The sequence below is a fragment of the Xiphophorus couchianus genome, chromosome 11, assembly GCF_001444195.1.
Source record: "Xiphophorus couchianus chromosome 11, X_couchianus-1.0, whole genome shotgun sequence".
Classification (NCBI taxonomy): Eukaryota; Metazoa; Chordata; class Actinopteri; order Cyprinodontiformes; family Poeciliidae; genus Xiphophorus; species Xiphophorus couchianus.
In genome coordinates, this window is record NC_040238.1 from 31,576,876 (window position 1) to 31,601,812 (window position 24,937).

General features: G+C 40.5%; 2 protein-coding genes and 1 long non-coding RNA gene across 3 annotated transcripts in view; 2 read left to right on the forward strand and 1 right to left on the reverse strand.

Moving 5' to 3' along the window:
- The first annotated feature begins 1,736 nt into the window (after nt 1-1,736).
- On the forward strand, nt 1,737-3,215 carry LOC114152517 (uncharacterized protein C11orf87 homolog). The gene is made up of 2 exons (XM_028030426.1): nt 1,737-2,175; nt 2,521-3,215. Exon 2 carries the CDS (start codon nt 2,632-2,634, stop codon nt 3,034-3,036), a length of 405 nt encoding a protein of 134 aa, XP_027886227.1. The 5' UTR covers nt 1,737-2,175; nt 2,521-2,631; the 3' UTR covers nt 3,037-3,215.
- A 15,519-nt stretch (nt 3,216-18,734) lies between these two features.
- Nucleotides 18,735-19,711, forward strand: LOC114152729 (uncharacterized). Its single transcript, XR_003597216.1, has 2 exons — nt 18,735-19,115; nt 19,386-19,711. It is a non-coding gene; the product is annotated as an uncharacterized LOC114152729 (long non-coding RNA).
- A 4,087-nt stretch (nt 19,712-23,798) lies between these two features.
- The window catches only part of mybbp1a (MYB binding protein (P160) 1a), a 74,192-nt gene continuing 73,053 nt past the window's right edge, over nt 23,799-24,937 (reverse strand). Inside the window, exon 27 of the mRNA XM_028032481.1 lies at nt 23,799-24,362. Coding sequence (XP_027888282.1) covers nt 24,026-24,362 — 337 coding nt within the window. The 3' untranslated portion in view covers nt 23,799-24,025. The remainder of the gene's footprint in view (nt 24,363-24,937) is intronic.

The window sequence follows — 24,937 nt, forward strand, 5'->3', positions numbered from 1 at the left end:
CTGCTCCTTCACATCGAGAGGAGCCAGTTGAGGTGGCCCGGGCATCTGGTCAGGATGCCTCCTGGACGCCTCCCTTGTGAGGTGTCCGGGCCACATCCCACCAGGAGGAGGCCCTGGGGAAGACCCAGGACACGCTGGAGAGACTATGTTTCTCGGCTGGCCTGGGAACGCCTCGGGATTCCCCCGGAAGAGCTGGAAGAAGTGGCCGGGGAGAGGGAAGTCTGGGCCTCCCTTCTGAAGCTGCTACCCCCGCGACCCGATCCCGGATAAGCGGAAGAAGATGGATGGATTGATGGATGGATGGATGGAACGTGTCAAACTCAAGATCCAGGAGCCAAATACAGCCCACTGTAGCTTTTTATGTGGCCCATAAATAGAATCTTCAAGATAACAGTTGTGTGCTGAAATATTATTTTATCAATAAAATTAATGAAGTTTTTATGTGTATACTGCCAAATTATATCTGTCTCTCAAGTTTGAGATTCTGCAATCACCAAAATCCATGTAAAGTCAACAGATTTCTGCAATAAATTCAGTTATGCATAAGTTCAAAAGAAGTGCAAATTTTCAACATAAGTTGTCAAAACATTGTGTTAATGCACTAACTCCCACTACAGGTGGCCGTATTTTTAAATTTTACATTGCTTCCTCAGTCTTATTGGATATCACACTATAGTCTGTGATTGATATGAAATAAGGATGTAATAATAGATTATTTTTCACTTCCAATACCAATACAGATATCTTAGGTTTAGTATCGGCCAATACCAATCCAAGACAGACAAACAGTGCTGAATTGACTTAAAATGTTTCTTTTTCTAATCACAGACATAACTCTGCACCAGTACACTATAATAATAATTTTTTGAGCTTTATGTCATGCTATAGTGTTATTCCCTCATAAACAAACCCGGAGTGTTGCTTTAATTCTTTTACGCATATTTTAGAAATCCTTTAATTTCCATGGCAACCAACCAGGTGCAAAACGCCTGGGTGGACCAAGCTGCCCTGTGAGGCGCAACTCTTCATCAAAGCAGTCCTCCTCTGCAGCTCCTCCACTCAGCTCCTTCAGACTAGCCAGAAGAAATTAGCAAGCATTTTGTGGAACTGCCCATTTGCTGAACTCATTATATAGGCTACTTCTCAGTGCAATACTGGTAAAAAAAAAAAAAAAAAAAAAAAACATTATATAAGGGTTAATAGAGAAGCAATGTTGTGACATCTTCATAAAAACATAGCATCAGAAACAGCAGGAGTTCTTAAAGAGACAAAGGACCAATTTCAAGACACTTAATTTACAAAGTCAAATTTATTTTAAGTCATATTTGAAATATAGAATTTTATAACAACTGACAATAACTTTGTTGTTTGATTGTGCTATGAAATGGCACTATGTGTGGAAAATACATAATAACAGTTTGTTAATGTATTTTCTCAATACATTCTGTGGTACAAACGGTCATTTGAGAACATTCATGATCTTGATATGGCCCAAAATTAAAGTTTGACATCCTGGAATAAATCATTAAAAAGCTAAAGTTAAAACATTCAGATCAATTACTGTACTTAATTTCACTCAAAATTAGACTCAAATCTGTAGATTTGCTGGCCACACCCTCATATGGGTTTGTCATCTAAAACCAAATGAATAAATACTTTTATGGTCCTTTTTGGGTATGATTTATTAATATGCAAAGTGTTGAGCAGAGGAGGAATCGGTGTTTTACCTCTTCTGGGCCGGGGGGTGGGGGAGGAGGAGAAGAATCCACCCATCCCTGCCAGCTGACTGGTAGACTGTCCGGGAGCTTTAATGCAGCTGCAGCTCTTCATTCAGATGCTGAGAGGAGCAGTGGATCGCCAACGGAGGAGGGGACTTTTTGTCTTGCAAGGGGGGGTGGGGGAAAACAAGAGACAGCCCATTTTTAATCTCATTTCGCTCCCTTCCATACTCACTTTGATGCATACTGAGGGATTTTCCAGCTGCCTGTAATCGTTTATGTGGGGAAGCGCTGCCCTGGATGCAGACAGAGGATTGCGGCAATCCAAGGCACCCTGAATGATCGGATCTTAGCAGCACCAGCAGCATCTCATTGTATGAAATGCGTCACCACGATCCGGTTTACACATTTCAGCCCTGCACTCACAGACTGTTTTATGTGATTACTGCTTTGCCAGGTAAGAATTCCGCCTTTTATTGGATTTCTTTTATATTTAGCGTCTAGATATAATTATTTCAGACGTTATTCTCTGCATAAAGCAGTTTCTCGTCCTAATACGCTGCAGGAATTAATAATCTTACAGGCCTATTATTACAGTAGATGAGCTACTGTCCCGACTTTTCAATGTGGGCATTTAATTCAGCGCCTGTTTTTTTCTTAAGAGAGCCAGTAGCGCGCACAGTAATTGCTCAAACAGATCTAATTATTGTACCCAGAAGCAGGTCAAATTTGGATTTGGTGGCAAGTTTTTTCTTCCGGTTCTGGCTCAGCGGGTCACATATATGTCTTCTTATCGGTGCAGGTAACCACATGTGCGGGCCGGTGTCACCGCGCTGAGCCCAGAGAGCACGAAGGATATCAGGGGTCAGTGAGACAAGAGTGCTCGGCAGCGGGGGAAAACCAGGCGGACCGGATGACGTCCAGAACCGCCGAGGCCTCTGGGGTGCCGGCGCCTCCGCAGCGCTGCCTCGGCGGTCTCCAGACCAACAATGGCACCTGCGCGGAGCAGCTCAGCGTCAGCCTCTTCCCGCCGCTTTCTTCCACTCTCGCGCTCCTCGTGCTGGTGGCTGTTCTCTTGGGGATCATCCTCGTTTCCCTGGCAACGTTCCTCTTCCACAAGAGGAAGCTCCGGAACAGGAAGATCCAGCGCGCGCAGGAGGAATACGAGCGCGACAGTCGTAGCCCCGTGCGCGCAGGCCCCGGCGCTGGGGAGCCAGCAAGGCCGTGCGTCATCGTGCGACCGGTGAGGCGTGATGAGAAGCCCTCGAGCCGGAGCGTGGACAGCGAGGACAAACAGACAGTTCCACTTGACTGTTAACTCCGAGAAACTTCAGGGAATGAGACTGTGGAATAAACCGGAAAAGCAATAAGGCACAAAGAAATCCCACTTCTCCCCACATCGCTGCCGCTTGTAGACGACTTAGATACATTAGGGCTAGAAAGCAGAATACCGAGCAGACTAATAGACCTAGATATAACTCCAAACTTTCATCATTTCAACATTTCATTAGTAAAGAGCCAAGCTACATCAACATTAGAAAAGCAAATGAGAGTTTGGGTAAGCATGGAGGCTCACCCCGAAAAAATTTTATTGGGGTGGCACAGATGAGGAATATATATATATATATATATATATATATATATATATATATATATATATATATATATATATATATATATATATATATGTATAGGGGCTGGTACTGGAACAAATAATTAGATTAATCATTAGTTTAGCTAAACTAATTTAGTAATGATTAATTGTTAACTGGAGTGCAGACTAAATACATAAAATCTGCTGAAAAAACGTTATATTCAGAGCAGTTTTTAAGCCAAAGCATTTAAGATGAAATACGCCTCAAATGGAATAGCTTTAGCTTCACCTGGTTCAAATTCACTAAAGGAATGTTGTGTTATTGCGTTATAGGCAATATTTTTAGTTTTCCCTATTTAAAAAGGAATTAAACTATATGTTTATTTTCATTTCAAAGTATTTCTAATATTGTACAAAACAGGTTTAAATGGTCAAATGAAAACTATACAATGTGCAATTTTTTTCATCCGATTAACTTCAATAACTGATCAATAAAATAATTATTCGCTTCAGCCATAATTTTATATTTTATAATTTTATATATAAATTTATAAATGTATATACAAATATATATAAATATAAATTTATATACAAATATTGTATATATATATATATATATATATATATATATATATATATATATATATATATATATATACAATATTTGTATTAATTTATTAGGTTTAACACTGATGTCTTCAGTGACTGTATGCCTTTGTATAAATTGAACATGATTCTCTTGGGGGGCCAGTTGAGTAGTTAGCATGTTTCAACGAGGGGGCCATTGACCCTCTCCCCCCCCCGCCCCTTTTTTTTTTGGAGGTGCCACTGTCTCCAATTAAGGATTCCTTTGGGAAAAAGGATAAATCAATGGATAATGTGCCGAAGTGTGGAAAGAAGACTGAGAAGGAAAATGATGCAGTAGATTGACTTCTTCAACTAAGTCGGACTGTTTTAATGAATTTGATCGAGGTGGGCATTGGACATACAGAGGTTAGCATTCGATATGTTTTGCATAGCGCTATGAGATTGCTTTGGCTGTAAACTGGTATTCTATTAATATGTCGAAAGTGTTTCAGCTAAGACATGAGACCAGTTCATACTGATTCATGAGAAAAATAAGTGAGATGAGAAGTTGTCATTACGAGACATGACCAGAGGTGGGTAGCCAAAAATTGTACTCAAGTAAGAGTAAAACTACTTTAACATATTTTTACTTAGGTAAAAGCAAAACATAATTGTCCAAGAAATTACTCAAGTGAAAGTAAAAGAAGATTTGGTAGAAAGGCTACTCAAGTACTGAGTAACTAATCAAAACATTATGTGTTTGATATTTAAAATTTACATCAGATGAACCAAAATATGGAGTTATGTGGAAAGTTTGGTATTTTAACTAACAAAAACTACAGGTGTGCATTTGTGTCTGGTGAATTGTTAGTTAAAACAAGCTTCATACTGTAAAGTTACTCACATTTGGTAGAGTATCTGGAAATTTTACATACGTAAGTGTAGCAACACTTCATAATAAAATTACTCAAATAAAAGTAAAAAGTACAGTATAGTAAATATACTCCTAAAAGTGTTTTGTTCCCAAAAACTACTCAAGTAAAAACTGAGTAAATTTAATTAGTTACTACCCAACTCTGGATGTGATGCAGAAAAGTGGGATGAGCGGGAGAAATAAGTGTTCATATTTAGATAGGAGGAGGATTACTGTGATGAAAACAGTTACAATGAGCCATGTGATAGACAATAAGTGTATGAGACAAATGAGGGATAAGATAAGGTCAATAATGAAGCATGATGAGAATTGGTAGGTTGTAGAGCAGTTATAACAATACAGGAAGCAGAAAAAATGAGTTGGGTATGAATAATACATAAGCAGGGCATATTGAGTCACGAGGAGGGTGAGTGGGATGAAAGGGAGTCATAATGAGGCACAAGGAGGATGAGTGGGATAGTTATGACATAGATGAGAAAGTCGAAAACATAAGAACAGATAGAAAAGAGCCTGACAAATGACAACAGGTCTTAACAAGGAATAAGATAAGTTACAAATGAGGTCATAATGTGGACCAAAAAAATGAGAATGAGAAAAGGGAGGATGGATAGGAAGATAATTAAAAGGATGAGAGGGGTGAGAAGGACGAAAGGGATGGTTTGAATAATAGACAAGAACTGTAGGTGTTATGAAAAAGAGGAGTAAGAGGAATGAGTAGGTTGAGAAGGACAAGTAGAACAAAAAGGTATAAAGAGGGATAGGGAGGAAACAGTAAAATGGGGCTAAACGTGGTAGAAAAGTGAAGCACTGAGGATAAAAATGAAAAGTGAGATGAGAATAAAGAAGATTAGTGGAATGAGAAGGATATGTGGGAGAAAATTGAGTTGTAACAAGTGATTAGGAGGACAAGTGGAATGAAAATAAGGTGGAATATGTTATTCTACTTTGAAAAAATTATAAAGGCTGAGGAAGACGAGTGGAATGAGAAGAGTGAGTGGATTTGTTAGCATGAGGAAAACTGTGGTGAAAAGACCAGCCATTTTAAAAGAAGGCTTGCCACGAAATCAAATGTGTTGCAGATGTGTGGTCCTACTCCTGAATATAAATTAATACTTCATCTAGGAAGCTGACAAGTCCTTTTAAAACTGTAAGTATTTGCCTGCATATTTAATTTAGCCCTGCCTCATTTAAACATCAAAGATTGTTCAAACTTTAAATCCTCACTGGGATTTGACACATGGATGTGTTAAATTATTAAGACATGTTGGAACAACTCAGACCTTGGTAGCTCGCTGATCTTCCTTGGCATGCCCTCTGACACACTACCAGTATGTAGTTAGACTATAATGGATGTTGTGGTGCTGTTAGGCAGTGCAAAGCTGCATATATGCTATAGAAATGGCTTATTTGTTTATGTAGTATTTTTTCCTTCAATTAAGTGACTTAGCAAATTTACAAGTACTGTCCTCCAATGTCTTTTAGACATTTGTGGGTAGCTTTAGATAGCTTAACAGAATGCAAGACCTTTTGCTGTAGTAATTCACACAAACCCTTTTTTCCCTTAAAGTGTCAAATAGGCTAGTACGTTATAGCGCTTATAGAGTATTAAGATTTTTGAGTATTTCTAATGTATTCTCTGACATGTATTATACTGAGAAATCTTCCAGCAGAGGTGTTTGGTTGAAGCCAGTCTTTTTTGATCCTTCATATTGTATCATTGTGAGCCTGATAAAAATACTGTGTCATTTATTATATAAATTCATTGTAAATTGTATGCCACTATGCGAGCTGAAATGTTTTGCAGTAACATCTTTCTGGAGTTCATATAATCTGCCTTATCTGAGAAAACTCTGTAATAATAAAACTTTATAAATAAATGTGTAATACTTTCACCCCTTTGTTTCAGTGTTCTGGCTACAGCAAAGGTACATCTGCTACCACCTTTTGATGTAAAAAGAAAATATAAAAAACAGACTAGCTCTAATGTAAATCTACATTTGATAAGCTGCAAACTCGCTACTATAGCAGATAGCCTGACTAAACAGCTAAGACAAGTTTTTTACACTCCTGGTTTTACTCTATGAAGAGCAGGCCAACAAAAAGCCGTGGTATCTTGCACAATGAAATCTTTCCATCTACTACTATTAGTTATTGCAGGTGATTATACAATATTTGGATGAATATTGTATTTTAGATTCATTTTTGGAGATTCTCAAGATAGTCAGATTCTTAGAATTTTACACTAGATCATTAATGTCAGACAGATTTTTATTTCAGGTCACATCAATATTATGAATGTCCTCAAGAGCTGGTTGTGGCACAAACTAAAACTTCCCATTAACTAAACTGTTAAAATAGTAATAAATAGTTGCCTTTGAACTATCATTAACAGCTTATTTAAGTTACTCTAAAAGTTAGATGAAGCTGAACATTTTTTCACATTAGTGTAATTTGGCATTAAAGAGAAAAAATGGCTTTGCCTTGATTGATAAAATAATATTGAAACACACTGTTAGTTTGAAGATTCTGTTTATGTCAGGGCCACATAAAGAGTTACGGCGGGCCGGATGACTGAAGTTAGATGACAATGAATAACAATAGAGTGCATATATTTCTTATATTTTGAAATTAGAAGACTTAAAAAGTGTGAAAAATGACTACAAATATATGTCTTTACATTTGTTTTTAGACATTGAGTATATTCTCAAACAAGAAGAGCCTTTTGAGTAACATTTAGCAAGGACAAAAATATACTTCCAAATTTGGATGATGATTTTTGCATCAGTAATGGCACCATCTATTTACTGTAGCAGTAAATAGGGTTAGGGTTAACCTACATAATCCCCCCTCCACAAAACTTTACACTTGGCACAATGCAGTCAGACAAGTACCGTTCTCCTGGCAACCATCCCAGACTCGTCCATCAGATTCGTCACACCACAGAACGCGCCTCCACTGCTCTAGAGTCCAGTGGCGGCATGCTTCACACCACTGCATCCAATGCTTTGCATTACACTTGGTGATGTATGGCTTGGATTCAGCTGCTCAACCATGGAAACCCATTCCATGAAGCTCTCTGTGCACTGTTCTTGAGCTAATCTGAAGACCACATGAAGCTTGAAGGTCTGTAGTGATTGACTCTGCAGAAAGTTGGCAACCTCTTTGCACTATGCGGCCCTTCTGCTGACCCCGCTGTGTCAGATTATGTGGCCTACCACTTTCTAGCTGAGTTGATGACATTCCCAAACACTTCCATTTTCTTATAATACAGTTGACAGTTGACTGTGTTTAACAGCGAGGAAATTTTACGACTGCCTTTGTTGCACAAGTCAGATCCTATCACAGTTCCACGCTGGAATTTATTGAGCTCCTGAGAGCGACCCATTCTTTCACAAATGTTTGTAAAAACAGTCTGCATGTCTAAGTGCATAATTGTATACACCTGCGGCCATGGTTGTGACTGGATTCTGATAACTTGGATGGGTGAGCAAATACTTTTGGCAATGTAATGAATGCCATTGAGGCACATGCGGTGTCACATGGCATGTTTGCAAATGAGTCTGACTAGATCTTAATTACATTAACAAACTCTCCTGGTGCATAATATTGATCTCCTCAATGATACTTGCACTGCGATTCATGTGCAAGGGTCATTGAAGAATGTAAACTATATGCACTAAAAGCTATGTTTACTGAATAGAGAATCAATGCTAACTGCATAAACGAGCAAAGTCACCTGAGCAGACTTCATCAATTCTTCCATGTGCTTTATTGGTACAAAGGTTGAACATCCCCTTCCTAAACTCAACGTCTCTCTGTAATGAAGCCACATCATGTCTTGTGGGAGGGTCAAAGGAAGTGAGTCTACATCTGTCTTTATAGTTGGCCAAGATCCAGGACATCGTGTTCCTAATTGTCCCCAACAAAAAAAGGACATGAGAATATGAAGCAAACTTTGGCAAGACACCAGCGAGCCCTGGAAGATGTTCTGAAAGCCTGCTCTTATCTCATTGGCATGAGTGCAACAAAATGAAACTGTTTTTCTCCCCCTTCAGGGAGACTGGAAGGAGCTCAGTGAAAGATGACAAATGCATTTATACTTAAGCATATGCTTTCTTCTGAGCAATTTACACATTAAAGTTGTTGTTCCAACAAAGAAAATTCTGATTAACACAAACAGACATTAGCATTGTTAAATGTCTGTAGCACAGTATGTGATGTAGGGCTGAAACAATTAATCGGATTAATTGTGACAAATCAATTATTAAACAAATCATCAACGGGCGTGCCGCGGTGGTGTATGGGATAGCGTGACCCATATTTGTAGGCCTTGAGTCGACGCGGACATCGGGGGTTAGACTCCCAGACCCGGCAATCTTTGCTGCATGTCTCCCCCACCCCCTACTGTAATATAAACAGACACTAGAGCCCACAAAAAGACCCCCTTTAGGAGTAAATAAATAAATAAATAAATAACTTTACGGGGAAAAAAATCATCAACTGAGTGATTGATATAGTAGTTGATTAATTGTTAACTGGTGCATAAAAACTCAAAAAAGGCAACATGCTTACAAAACTGTACATACATTTTGCATTTAATATAAAATTTTTGTAAATATACTGCTCAAAAAAATAAAGGGAACACTTTAAGTGTTAAACACCTGTTTACGTGTTCCCTTTATTTTTTTGAGCAGTGTATATTCTAAGCAGAATTTCTCATCCCTATTTACACCATTATCTAATTCAAATTCTGCAACAAAGCAGAAATCTATTAGATATCTTCTTCTATCCAATTATTAATCAGTTATTTCAAAAATCTATACCATAATAACCTTACAATATATTGATGTTAAGTCAAGCAGAATGAGCTAGAAGTATTTTTGGCTGCAGATTAATCCTTTACTACAAATGGATAAATCTGCTTTAGTTTACGCTTTAGTAAACAAACGTTTACTAAAAGGAATGCTATTTCTGCCTTTTTAGGCAATAACATGTTAATTCTCTTACTTAAAAATGGAATTATTTATTTGCACCTTTTGATGCCTTTCTAATATTGTATAGATAAAAAAGCCTTAAGTGGTGAAACAAAAAATCTCCAGAATGATAACAGTTTAATCGTTAGTAATCAATTACTAAAATAATTGTTCATAATTCCCCCTCCCCAATGTAATTATATATATATATATACATATATATATATATATATATATATATATATATATATAGTGCAGACCAAAAGTTTGGACACACCTTTCTAATTCAATGGGTTTTCTTTATTTTCATGACTATTTATAAGGCAAGAAATCCCACTTATTAACCTGACAGGGCAGGTTGACCTATGAAGTGAAAACCATTTCAGGTGACTACCTCTTGAAGCTCATCGAGAAAATGCAGAGTGTGTGCAAAGCAGTAATCACAACAAAAGGTTGCTACTTTGAAGAAACTAGAATATAAGGGGTATTTTCAGTTGTTTTACACTTTTTTGTTTAGTGCATATTTCCACATGTGTTATTCATAGTTTTGATGCCTTCAGTGTGAATCTACAATGTCAATAGTCATGAAAATAAAGGAAACTCATTGAATTAAAAGGTGTGTCCAAACTTAAACACTTTTGCCTTAAACAGATGAAGCTTGGTGTAATTCATTTGGGTGAGCCACCTTCTCTTGCCAACCAATATATGAGACATTAAAATCTGTCTGCTTCTTAGTGGGAAGATTGGATTTGAGTGGGAATAAAGGGAATTTATCGACGACTGTATGGACAGTAGCAGTTACAGGTGGCTAAAAAGTAAGAGGCTAATAGCTTAGGCTGGTGGTGAGTAGCCACGAAAGTGGCCAGAGGTTGCAGTTTGTCACAGACAACAGAAAGTCAGTGCTCAGGGATAAGGTAGAGGAATGCTAGAATATTAGTACAGCCAAATGATGGGGAACATAGATAAGAAGGTGAACCATTATGCAATCATACTATGTATTCATGTGGTAACCTCCGGAATGTAATGTCACAAATAAGTAGCGCTGTCCCAATTTGGGGAAATTTTTCTGCTATAATTTGAGAGCACACATTTTCAGTTTGAAAGCAGGACTACATGTCTTTCTTCTCAAAACTTGTAATGTTTGTACTGAAAATGTATGCTCTCTTTCAAATATTCACTGTGCTCTCTCAAACCTTTCTACTTGCTTGAGTTCAAAACTTGCCTCTGCGCAGTTCAAATCTCCACTTGCAAACCTTTCTGCTTGGGAATTCTTTCCTGCTTGGTCTTGAAACAAAAAAGTACCATCGCCTGGCAACCGCCTCAGCAAATAGAATTAAAGTGTTGCATTGGGTGCGTTTGTTTCCTTCTGGTGGGTGTACTCACCAGAAGGAAACAACTTAGAGATAAGGATTTTGCCTATGCAGTTTGGAATCAATAGCTTCACATTGACTTACATGACAGACAGCAAGTCTGTGTTCTCATTCTTCACTAAATATCCGCACTACTCATCAATCGCTAACAGTAGGGCTGTTGTAAACAATTATTTTAGTAATCAAGTATTCTATCATTAACTGATGAATAATTGAGTATCCATCCATCCATCCATTTTCTGTTCACCCTTGTCCCTAATGGGGTCGGGAGGGTTGCTGGTGCCCATCTCCAGCTACGTTCCGGGCGAGAGGCGGGGTACACCCTGGACAGGTCGCCAGTCTGACGCAGGGCAACACAGAGACATACAGGACAAACAACCATGCACACACACACTCACACCTAGGGAGAATTTAGAGAAACCAATTGACCTGACAGTCATGTTCTTGGACAGTGGGAGGAAGCCGGAGTACCCGGAGAGAACCCACGCATGCACAGGGAGAACATGCAAACTCCATGCAGAAAGACCCCGGCCGGGAATCGAACCCAGGACCTTCTTGCTGCAAGGCAACAGTGCTACCAACTGCGCCACTGTGCAGCCCCGAATAATTGAGTAATTAAATAAAAAATGTATAAATAAAATACTGTTAAATTACACTATACCAGCAGTATTACTATTGGATATCAACATTGGCTCAAATTTTTATATTTATGCATCGCCACAATTACTTTTCTGTAGCTTAGAAAATTAACCTGTAACAATAGCTCGCTTTTTAAGTTAACCTGGAATTTTTTATTTTATTTTATTTTATTTTTTTACAAAAATCTGATATTATATTCAATTTGTGGTCATGACCTGCCAGTGACCTAGCACCCTTTGCAGGTTGTGTCAAAGGGCGCCACGACCTGGCAGTGATCTGCCACAACCTGGCACAGGCTGCAGGTTGTGGCAGTCGCGACCTGCCACAGCTTAATAACAGCATCTGCTAGCTTCTCTAATATATACCGCAGCTTCTTTGTCAGATTGAATATGAATTATTTTATTTAGAAAAAAAACAAACAAACAAATAATCGATGGATCTGGCACAGCCTGCTACGGAGCCCCCTAGGGGACATGGGGAAAACTTTTCTTTTGCGTTTCCTGGCAAAAGTATTACATTTCCTCTTACGTTTTGCGTTCCCTCGCAATAAGCAAATACACCCTGGTCTATTTTGGATACAGTCAATTTAAAATGTCTAATATATACACATTTAAAGAGCCTCAGTGAAAACGTGTTGTTAGAAAAATTATCTAAGTTAATTTACTTGTGAGTTTATTTGAAAGGTTATGTTTTCATATTATTATTCTGTTTGATGTTACTTGATTCCTTTTCTTCTGTGAAACACTATTAACCATTTTTAGGATGTTTGCCTGGAGGCTAGAGACGTTTGCACATTCCTGTGGTATCAGCTTCATGTGAAACTGATTAGTTGCGGTCAGCCTTATGCCCTTGTAAGGGCATGCCCACAGAAGGTTCCAGAACACCCTGTAGCAAAGGTCATTGGTCAAATTCTTTGTATGACTATGTGAAAAAGCCCAACCTCCTTCCTTGTATTTTCTAATAAAGCCAAATGCAGAGAAAGATCTGGCAGAGTTGATCCCAGACAGTGTTTGACAGCGGTATTCCGTGTCTCGGGTCCACTCTCCCCTTCTGCAGAAAAGTAAATTGTGTCTCTGGTTGATTCTTTGCAGGTTAGGAATTAAAATAAACCTATCACGTGTTCTTAAGGTGAAAAAAACGGACTGAAAATCGATTTATTCACTACGGAAGTGTATATCATGGAGGAGAAAAATTAGAGCGCTGTCACGTTATAAAGTGATTGTTATATTGTACAAATATGATAATGTATTGTATAAATATAATGTCCATATTGTACGAACTGTTAAGAATTCTGTGTTTTCCTCTATGTCTTTTATCTGCTTACAAGCACACGCTGCAGCTTACATAACCATGTTTATGTGTGACTGTCGTCAGTCATACATAAACAGACTGAAACTGATTAGACTACTGTTTAGGGAGGGTACAGATTGCAGAAAAGAATAAAAGCTGAACTCGCGCTACAATGTTTGCCTCACTTGGTTGCATCCATAAGGTGAGCTAAGTGTGGCCCAGCGCTGGACGGTGAATGTAACTCTGTATCTGTTCCATTTGTATGACATGTATGGCTTGTAACATTTAATCATTTTCTGCATTAAAAGCCTGTTTTATACTTAACCAAATCTTATTATTCCTCAAGGTAATAGTAAACTGAGGGGTTCTGGTCGGGTCCCAAAAATTGGTAAACAGACGTGCGTGTGCACAGAGACGTAATAGTATGAGCATTCTGAGCATCCTAAACAGAATTTGTCTGCACAGAAGGAAACGACAGTTCGATCCTCTAGCTGTGGCGACGTTCCTAACTGAACGTCTGGAACGAAGCTGAAGTTGGCTTCCGATTCGGGAAATGGCTAAAGGTGATTATTACAAAATGAAAGCGTTTTCAATCATAACAAGGTGCATTTGCATCTGAGCAAAGGCTCAGATGCCTTTGTTTAACATTTTCTGTTCAACTCAGAGTGTGCATACTATTATTAATTTCAATCACAATGCGAGGCAGCATCAGTATCTCTCCATATTTTAGACCAAGCAGCATGAAGGAAAACTTGACCAACTCCTATTAGCCACTGTGCTAGCCCTCCTTATGCCTGAAGGAAAAGCATACTACCGCCACCTCCTGGACATGACATTATCACGTTTATACAAGATATTGTATTGTATTATTCTATTACGTTCGTACAATATGAATATTACGTTTATACAATAAATAATCATGGTTATACAATATAACTATCCCGTTATAACGTGATAGCACTCAAATGTTTTCCCTCCGTGATAGCAATACACTTCTGTAGTGAATAAATCGATTTTCAGGTTTTAAACACGTTTTCACTGAGGATCTTTAAATATAGTATTGGAAATTTTAAACTGACATTTGTGACTGTGCAATAGACCAGGACGTATTTGCGTCCTGGTCTATTACACAGTCCAGCGTTAAGTTTTGCGTTCCCTCGCAAAATTTAAGTTTTGCGAGGGAACGCAAAACTTATTAAGAGGAAATGTAATATGTTTGCGAGGAAACGCAAAAGAAAAAGTTTCCCCAGGGGGCTCAGTAGAACGTATCTTAAAAACATCGTTGTGGATGGGGATGCCGTGGAGAGGAATGGTTTCTGGTAGAGATCAGTGTTACAATGACTCTGAATAAGCTGTTGCTATATGACAGCTTCATGGTTGTCATGACATAGTAGCAGTTCAATTTCCAGGCATCAGAGATATTTCACAGTAATGTGTCTTGGATGACGCCATTAGTTGTTGGCAGACATTGCTAATTCACCTCATTTGCTTTTGCCGTTCCTCTCTAAATCTGTTTGGCTGTATGGTTAGAAATCCGGGCAGATAAATGGGGGATACGATCCTCACCCATTAAAAACATAAATAGGTCCATAAAACAATTTAATTAAAATATGAGAAAATAAAAATATATATATAATTGATGGAAGCAATGGTGTGAAATTACTCCTCTCTCTCTCTACTATTTGGTCATGTTCTGCATCCATGAAGCCTCCTTTTCAACTCCTATGTAATTTGGGGTCATAGTTCAGGCATCCTTTAAGATTTTGAGATGATAATCAGCTCATTCCAGTTGTAAAAACAATACTTTGTTGCCACGGTTACAGCTTATAAGAATTGCCAGAAAGTAAAAAATAGGAGCAAAGCAGAAGGAGTCAAAAAAAAGCTATTCCAACATGATGTAAGCATAAAAATGAAAGCTTTCGGAAAGAAATGACACAGCAGAAGATTTTCTAAAGATATTCAGTATTCCTAGAAACGAGATGCAATCTGTAAAAGGTGAGGTGTGACAATCATTGCTGTAATTAGCTCATTCATTTGGACTTCCTTCAAGCCGTGGTGGAGCTGCTTGCTCCCTCAAGGCCTGATAAATAAATCACTGAGAGCGCTAATTAATAGGACTCCATCTTGAAGGAGTCATTAAACTAACATTCTGTGTGCAACCTGCCAATGTATCTGCTGAGGAGCGGCAGACTCCAAAGGGGACACTTTAATAAGAGAAGCACAGATATAGAAGAAAAAGAAAATTAAAAAAAATGTCTCTGCAATAATAAATACTTCACAGTCGGCTGCGTCATGGATTGGAAAAATTCACAGTCTGTGCTTTACGGCATGAATCCATGAAGATGAAAACATTTTTCAAGGTGAGGGGATGAATCAGACCAGTGTTTAGTTGCGTCTTTCTCATACTGATGAGGCGCTGCCCCCTCCACTCCCTTCGTCCCACTTGGAGTTTGCAAGTCGCTGCGATTTTTCGGCTGAGCTGCATTAGCAGATTGGTTTGGTGCTCCGTATCTCTGCTCACAGCAATGAATAGTGTCAGTTCACTGTCAGGAGGAGAGCACAGCACTGCTCTCATTCTCACCCCTGCTGTCAGGGTTTGAGGAGAACAATTTGTCACCAGGAGACCCACTTTATATGCTTCATTACTGTGGCTTCAAGCTGGGACTTCAAGGGTACAGTACCAAAAAAACAAATAAATAAAAAAACCTCAGCTGCAAGCAAAAGAAGGGGTAGCTTGAGCAAAAGAGGGTGTTCAAAATACCTGTTACACAAATTTGTTCTGGTTTTGCTTTTCTGTCACCCTCAGTTGTTTCAAGTCGTCAAATTAATGTTAATATTAGACAAAGATAACCTGGCAAGGAGCATTAAAATGACCACTTAACTACGTTATCCAAATCAACCTGGCATCCAAGTGGAAAATGTCTTAAAGGGTGTCTGCGCATCCTTAGATAAATTCTTAAATGCATATATCTATTATAAAGACCTAGAAATATCTAAAATAAATTTTAAAAAGATTTGTTTTTTTATCAGATTTTGTTTCTGTTGTTCGCATTTGCCTAATAACTGAGTCTACTATTCAGTTGTGGGGGAATTTCAATGTATGACATGTTTAAAATCACTGAAACTTCACTTAATTTTTGTCTGGATTTTGATTTTAGTTTTAGTCCCTGTATGACCAGTGTCGGAGTCTGGTCCGTATTGCCGGCAGTAAGTCGGGCTCGTTTCCGGTGAGAGTTGGACTCCGCCAGGGCTTCCCTTTGTCACCGATTCTGTTCATCACTTTCATGGACAGAATTTCTAGGCGCAGCCAAGGTGTTGAGGGGAGCCGATTTGGTGGCCTTAGGATCTCATCTCTGCTTTTTGCAGACGATGTGGTCCTTTTGGCTTCATCAGGTCGTGATCTGCAGCTCTCGCTGGAGCTGTTCGCAGCCGAGTGTGAAGCGGCCGGGATGAGAATCAGTGCCTCCAAATCCGAGGCCATGGTCTTGAGCCGGAAAAGGGTAGAGTGCCTTCTCCAGGTTGGGGGATGTCCTGCCCCAAGTGGAGGAGTTCAAGTATCTCGGTATCTTGTTCACGAATGAGGGAAGAAGGGAGCGGGAGATCGACAGGCGGATTGGCGCAGCGTCTACCGTCAAGCGGGCGCTGTACCGGTCCGTCGTGGTGAAGAGAGAGCTGAGCCAAAAAGCGAAGCTCTCGATTTACCGGTCGATCTACGTTCCCACCCTCATCTATGGTCATGAGCTTTGGGTCATGACCATAGATGTTACATCAACAAGTGCACAGAGGACGTCAGCATCACTAAGAACATTATCACCCGGGCCAACCAAAAACCCTGGATGACTAAGGAGGTACGGGAAATGCTAAAAGCACGGAACTCAGCCTTCAAGTCTGGCGACAAGGAGGCATTGAGGCAGCGAGAGCCAACTTGAACCGTGCTATCAGGTTAGCAAAGCGAACCCACAGTCAGAAAATGCAGGAGTTCTTCCACAACACCAGCAACACCAGGAATATGTGGCAAGGCATAAAGGCGATCACAGATTACAATCCATCCTCCTCCCCAGTGGGTGAAATTGATGCTGACTTTCTAAATGGACTCAATAACTTCTTTGGGAGGTTCGAGGCACTGAACAGTACTCCGTCAAAGAAAACTGTTCCCCACCAGGAAGAGGAGGCACTCTGCCTGGACACAGCCGATGTTTGAAGACTCTGAAAAGAGTCAACCCACGGAAGGCCCCAGGCCCCGACAACATACCTGGGCGGGTGTTCAGGGAATGAGCAGGTCACCTGGCTGGTGTCCTAACAGACATTTTTAACACCTCACTGGACCAAGCCACAGTGCCAGCCTGTCTCAAAACTGCCTCCATCATTCCGGTGCCGAAGAAACCTCAAGTCACCTCTTTCAACGATTACCGGCCTGTGGCACTGACTCCCATCATGATGAAGTGCTTTAAAAGGCTGGTAAAAGAACACATCGTCTCCAGACTCCCCTCCACGTTCGACCCGTTCCAGTTTGCCTACCGCCGAAACCGCTCCACTGAGGACGCCATCTCCTCCGCCCTACACCTGAGCCTGGCTCACCTGGAGGAGAAGAACACTCATGTGCGGATGTTGTTCCTGGACTTCAGCTCAGCGTTCAACACAATCATCCCACAGCATCTGGCAGGAAAACTGGGACACCTGGGCTTCAGCACCCCCCTGCGCAACTGGCTGCTAGACTTCCTCACCAACAGACCTCAGTCAGTCCGGATCGGACAACACACCTCCGATGTCATCACCCTCAGCACAGGCTCCCCTCAGGGCTGCGTCCTGAGCCCTCTGCTGTTCACTCTGATGACACACAACTGCGTCCCCCGGTTCGCCACCAACCACATCGTGACGTTCGCGGACGACACAACGGTGGTGGGCCTCATCAGAGACGACAACGACCTGGACTACAGAGAGGAGGTGGAGCAGCTGGTGGACTGGTGCAGAGACAACAGCCTGATCCTGAACGTTGACAAGACGAAGGAGATGATCGTCGACTTCAGGAAGAACCGGCCCAGCCACGCTCCACTGGTCAGCAGCACCAAATTCCTGGGGGTGCACATCACAAACGACCTCACCTGGACTGGGAACACCACGTCTCTGGTCAAGAGGGCACAGAAACGCTTGTACTTCCTGCGGAGGATGAGAAGAGCACACCTGCCCCCGCCCGTCCACAAGACGTTCTACAGAAGCACCATAGAGAGCATTCTGACCAGCTGCCTCTCTGTGTGGTGTGGAGGCTGCAGCGCCTCCGACTGGAAGAACGTGAGGAGAGTGGTGCGGACAGCAGAGAGGATCATCGGGGCCTCCCTTCCCTCCATTCAGGACATTTCATCCCAGCGCTGCGTGTCCCGAGGCCGAAACATCATCAGTGACCCCTCACACCCCCACCATGGACTGTTCTCCCTGCTGCCCTCTGGAAAGAGGTTCCGCAGCATCCGGTGCAGGTCCACCAGGTTCTGAAACAGCTTTTTCCCACTTGCCATCAGACTGCTGAACTCTTAACTGGACTGCACTCAAAATCTGGTCTCCACGTCATACCTTGCACATGTACAGAGCTAAGTAACTTCCATTTTACTGTCAGTCCTGCACTTTATATTTTATATTCATGTAGCAGCATAAATGGTACGCTGCCACTTTAAGACCAATTTCGGCTGCTGCATATAAGCAGGTCTCTACCTGCCACAAGACTACTTGCGTCATGACGTCAACTCATTCTGCTTAGTTTGTTTGCTGAGCTGTGCTGGGTAAGCGTGGCTGTTTCTTTGTTTGTCAGCTTTTATCATAGCAATTAATGCAAGCTGGTCTGATCTGTTTAGCCTCCCTTGCTGCGCCTCCAACTCCTGGACCAATTTGTTCGGTTGTTTGCTGCCGGGAAGGTAAGCGCTAGCATGGCTAGGTAACATCCATCTCATGTAAACGAAGCCTTTATGTAGTATTCTGTTACAGCTGCGCTCCATAGGCGAACTTGTGGATCTGTTTATCTGGCCGTGTGGTAATTTACAGGTAAGCAGCTACCATAAATTATAGTTTTTATCAGCAGTGTATTAATAATCTACTCTATTTTTTAGCCTCCTGCTGAGTCCCTGACTATTAAATTTGGATGTACACTCGCTGCTGTTTTGCCTACGATGAAATATTTTAAAAGATTTGTATGAACTTTCCCCCGCTGCCGGGAGCGTTGATGGCACTACGAACGGGATAAAAAAAGCTATATTGTAGTGCTATTGTATCACTGTTTTACTCGTATTGTTTCATTTTTTTGTCTTTTTTTAGGGACTGAGGCTTCTGTGGTGGTGATCCCAGGTGGCGGTGTCTTGTCTTGTGTGTTTTGTTGGAACACCCCTTTTTGTGTGTGTGTGTGTGTGTTTGCCGTGTCTTTCTAGTGTCCAGGGTGATCCCTTTTCTTCACTGGATGTTGCCCCTTTCCTCACTACTCCCCCCCCCACTGGATGTGTTGCAAGCTATCAGTTTCCTTTGAAATTTAAACATTTTATAATCAACTTTATTAAAAAGGCATTCACTGTTTTAACTATTCAATTTCAGGTTATTGTTAATTTAAACAACCTATTAAAGTTTAATAAATTTTTTGTAGAACTGTCTGAATCTTGTCTCATTCCCAGTAGAACGTACCTGTGTCCTTATTATTATTATTCTATTTTCCTGGAGTTATTCCAGGTGGTGTTGTCGGTTTCCCTTATCTTAAACTTTAACATCTTACATTTGGGTTTCCTAATAAGGAAAATCCACCCCAGGTTGCCACATTCATATTTATTTTCATATTTTATACTGTATTTTATTCTGGAGTAACCTAACAACATTGGAACCTCAAAACACTGTCCTGAGCCGTATGCAACGAAATTTCGTTCTGTATACACCCTGTGCATGCAAAATGATAATAAAGTCAGTCTAAGTCTGACCGAAAGAACGAGATCGCGGATACAAGCGGCCGAAATGGGTTTTCTCCGCAGGGTGTCTGGGCTCTCCCTTAGAGATAGGGTGAGAAGCTCAGTCATCCGGGAGGGACTCAGAATAGAGCCGCTGCTCCTTCACATCGAGAGGAGCCAGTTGAGGTGGCTCGGGCATCTGGTCAGGATGCCTCCTGGACGCCTCCCTGGTGAGGTGTTCCGGGCACCTCCCACCAGGAGGAGGCCCTGGGGAAGACCCAGGACATGCTGGAGGGACTATGTTTCTCAGCTGGCCTGGGAACGCCTCGGGATTCCCCTGGAAGAGCTGGAAGAAGTGGCCGGGGAGAGGGAAGTCTGGGCCTCCCTTTTGAAGCTGCTACCCCCGCGACCCGACCCCGGATAAGTGGAAGAAGATGGATGGATGGATGGCTCTTCAGTCAGAGGCTTCTTCACATGTGTTGCAAGGCTGAAAGCTATCGGAAATCCATCTTTCATCAACTTGGATGATGAGCTATGACACATTTAATTTACCTTTGGGATAAATTAAGTTTTGTGTTAATGGAATTGGAATTTAACTGAACGTAGAGTTTGAGATTGAGTTCTGGGGTTTCTGCAGTTTTTGTAAACATTACACATAAAGACTTTGTGTTGAATTTGCAGAGACATTCACTCAAAAGGAAAGGGTTAAGTAGTGCCTCAAGATTGAGAAAAAATGAATACAGATCAAAATACCAGAGCAAAAAGGGTAAAATCAAGGAAACTGGCAGATAATTGTGAATTTTTGCCACTCTTTTAAATCCAAGTGGACATGTTCTTGATTAAAATATGGATTTAACTCTGCTGCTGTCTCCAACGTTGTGCGGGGTAAATTTGCAGTCCATTGTCTCTTTTAGCTTCCTTACAAATCTATGATGTGAACTGATTTATTATTTTCCACCCTGCAGTGGTCTTTGTGCATATCCTAGTCAGGGAGAGCTTAAGTTACAGCAGTGCAACTGGAAACAAACAACCAGCACAATACACGCTAGCTGACATTGTTAGCCTCCTCCTTGGGCCCTGCAGTGCAGAGAGGAGCTTTAAGATGAGATTACTGATGGATGAGGCGACTGCCCGCTAACACTCCTGCAATTTATGGCTGAGCGACTTCATGTCCTGTATAGTAATCCATTTGGGTAGACACTGCATCATTTTCTTGACAGCAGAATTAGGGTTCTGTGTGATTGCTAACCTTTGTTTATTGCACAAAGGCTTTGCAATATCCAATCCAGCACAAAGGCCAGGGATATTTTTCTTGCCTAGAGTGTTATGTAAAGGAGTTACAGTTGTTTCAGTCTAAGCATGCAGAGCAGAATGGTGACTCACTAAGGTATTCAATTTCAACCCAAAACACTGAACTTGCTGCATAATCCTCTTACAAAATACATACTTTAATGAAAAATAAGAAGTCTATTATTCATGGAAACACAAAAATTCACTCTGAAGGTTGATGGGTGTTTTCGAACTTGTTTTGTTTTTTTCTTGGGATTTATGTACCCCTTTATCAAATTTAATTATAATTTTATTTTATAATAAAGAAAAAAGCAGTCTCACTGGGATCTATAATGAATTATTCTATCAATTTATTAAACAGAAAATTATCAAAAAGTTTATTTCAGTAACAGCATTCAAAAAATGAAATTTAAATAGTTTCATTACACACACAGTGATCTGTTTCAAATGTTTAATTTTGATGATAATGGTTTTACCACTAATGAAAGACATAGAATTCTGTTTCTCAGGAAATTTAACCAATAAAAAACATTGTTAATAAAGAAATATTATGACCCACACAATCATGGGGTGAACTGCTAACTTGACAGTCATACGAGACGGTCCTTTTTGTGCAGGCTGCCAATGACATGAAAGAAAGTAATGTTAAGGGAGAGTTGAGTGGAAGGAAAAAGTGTCATAGGAAAAGGTGCAAAAGCAACAGAGCTTTAAGACAAAAACAAAAGTCACTCAAGAGTTGTATATTCACTCAGGTTTTAATTGTCTCCTAGACTGCACAGAGGGGGAAATAAGTATTTGATACAGTGATTATTCAAGTTTCTCACAAAGACCATAGAGGGTTGTAATTTCATTTTCATTATAGGTACATCTCAATTGTGAGAAAAGAAAAATTATTTTAATTACTGATAGAGGCCAGACATTAATTCTTGACTGGTGTGAATTTTCTGTAAGACTTTCTCTCTCCATTCTTTGTAGGAAGGAAAACTTGAAAAATCCCATTTTCCCACTGATATCAGATGTACAGCTGGATCCATCAGTAGGAGGTCTGAACCCTCTATATTGTGTTTCTGTGTTCAAAGCTTTGCAAGATCTGAATATGCCATATATGAGTGAATTTCACTTTAAATAGTTTTCAGTTAAAATTGTAGCAGTGCACTGTAATTAAAGGAGAACCTTACCAGCTGCTTTTAATGACTCATTATGTTATGCTCTTTTCTATTTAGCACTTCTTCTGCTTCTGACTTTTGAGTCCTTCACTGACTTTTGAGTCAGTGAAGGAGGAGAAAAAAGCTTGCTGCTAAAGAGGATCAATCATGAGATTCATTAATGAGGCTCCGGGCACATTAGCATTCATGTGCTAATGTGCTACTTACAATTGGTCAAATGTCCAATAAAACCTCTGAAGGAGATAAACACGATTGTATCCCGATGCTTTCTACCTTAGAGCCATACAAGTGAGAATGGATGCATGTGACTGCCAGATGTGGACCAGGCTGGATCTTTAGAAAGGTGTTTTTCGTTTAGCTTTTTTTCCTCATTAAATCTGCAGTAGGAAACTTTTGCAAAAATATGTTTTTACCTTATTTGTGAAAACTGTCACCATTTCACGACATTATGGTATGAGACAATCTATGAAAAATATCAAACTCCTCCACCTCTTTTCTTCCCTTAAAAAATGCATCGCTCTCAGTTAAAAACAACCAATCAGAGCCAGAAGATGTGTAAATCAATGCTGCTCAATGTGCTAGTGACAGGGAAACAATGTACCGTTCCAGGAAAACCATTTATCCGCCGTCATCAGTGACTTTGCTAACTAGTTTTAGCATTTGTGGCAGGCTATGTTGTGGTAAATCAGCTGTTGCAGAGAGCAAGTGGGAGCACAAGAGTGATTGACAGCACTAAGACCCTCCTCCTTGCTTTGACTGGTTGTTTCTGAGTTTTGTATTTCTGCAGTTAAAACTGGAAGCGCTAGAAGGCAGAAGAGCTAAATTTTTTACACAGATTATCTATCTTACTGTCTACATAATCAAGGGACTCCAGATGAGAATTAGCTTGTACTATAATCTGGTACACAGCGCCTACATTGTCCCGTTTTAAATGAAGTTTATTATTCACTTTTGAGTCAGTGAAGGAGAAAAAAGCTTGCTGCTAAAGAGGATCAATCATGAGATTAACAAATATGTAACATGTTTTGTGTAAAAGTTACATGCTGCAGTTTTACTCAAATTCAAAAATACCTTATCGATTCCAAAGATAAAAAGAGCAAAGTATGAAAAGTATTGGCAAAAATCAGTCCAACATCCAAAACAAGAAAGAATAATTGTCCAAAATAAAGTAATATTTCCCTCAGAAAGACAGAAACGAAAGCTTGAAAAAAGAAAAAATTCTAACTGAAAATACAGAGCTACTCCATCGGGCTGCCACACTGAGCAGCGCAAATCCAGAATTGAGAATTTAATTTAATGCGGAATAGAATATCACGCTGAAGCTGAAATTATGAGAAACTGGTGGATTTAAAGGCAAAGAAGTATATTTTTATTGTTTCAGAGGGTTTTTTTTTAAATCAACAGCAGTCACATGTTAGAAAAAATTATCTTTCACTACACTTCCTACAAATCTCCACTTTTTATTTTGTATATATTGGAGTAAACATACAGTTAAACCTGATGTGGTAGCAATAAAGAAACGAAAAGCTTTTATTTAAAATGTTATTTCCTGTTTCAATTTAAATAGTCCACATTATATTTGCTCTCCTCCCTTCTTCTGCTTGGGTTTCTTCTTTTTGCCAGCTTTCCTGTCAGGTTGCGTTTTGCTCTTCTTGGCCGGGTTGGTCTGTGAAGCAGCAGAACTATCGGCTGATCGTTTCTGTTTAGTCTTCTTGTCTTGTTTCTCTTTGGCCATTCCTTTCTGCTCCCCTGGCTTGGTGGCCGGGGCCGACTTCTCCCCTGCTGGCTCCAAAACAGGCTTGTTGCGCTTTTTACGTTTTTTTGTTTCTGGCAGGAAACCTTTCATCTTCTTGGGAGCGGCCGCCTGCTCGCTGTCCTTGTTGGGCTTTGTCTTGTCAACTTTGGGCTTCCTAGAAGCAAAATATATAAGTTATAACCAAATGAAATGATCAATTTTATAAGCTACACCAGACTGTAAATTAGGGCTGGAACAATTAATTGTGATTAATCAATTATTAAAATAATTGTTATCTAATTTAGTAATTGATACATTGTTAAATGAAATATAAAGACTGAAAAAAGGCCACCTCTCCTTAGGCTGCCACCTTATCGTGGTGGAGGGGTTTGAGTGCCCCAATGACCCCTGGTAGGGTCACGCAAGGCAGACAAGTCCTAGGTGAGGGACCAGACAAAGCGCCAGAAGACCCTTATGATGGACAAGAACTTTGGACTTCGTGTTCCCTCGCCCAGAAGTGGGTCACCAGGGCCCCACTACTCTGGAGCCAGGCCTGGAGGAGGAGCAGGATGGCGAGCGTCTGATGGCCGGGGTTTTACCCATGGAGTTCGGCCGGGCTCAGCCCGAAGAGGAGACATTAGTTCCCCCTCCCATGGGCCCACCACCTATGAGAGGGGCCAAAGGGGTCGGGTGTAATGTGAGATGGGTGGCGGCTGAGGGAGTGGGCCCTGGTGGTCCGATCCTCGGTTG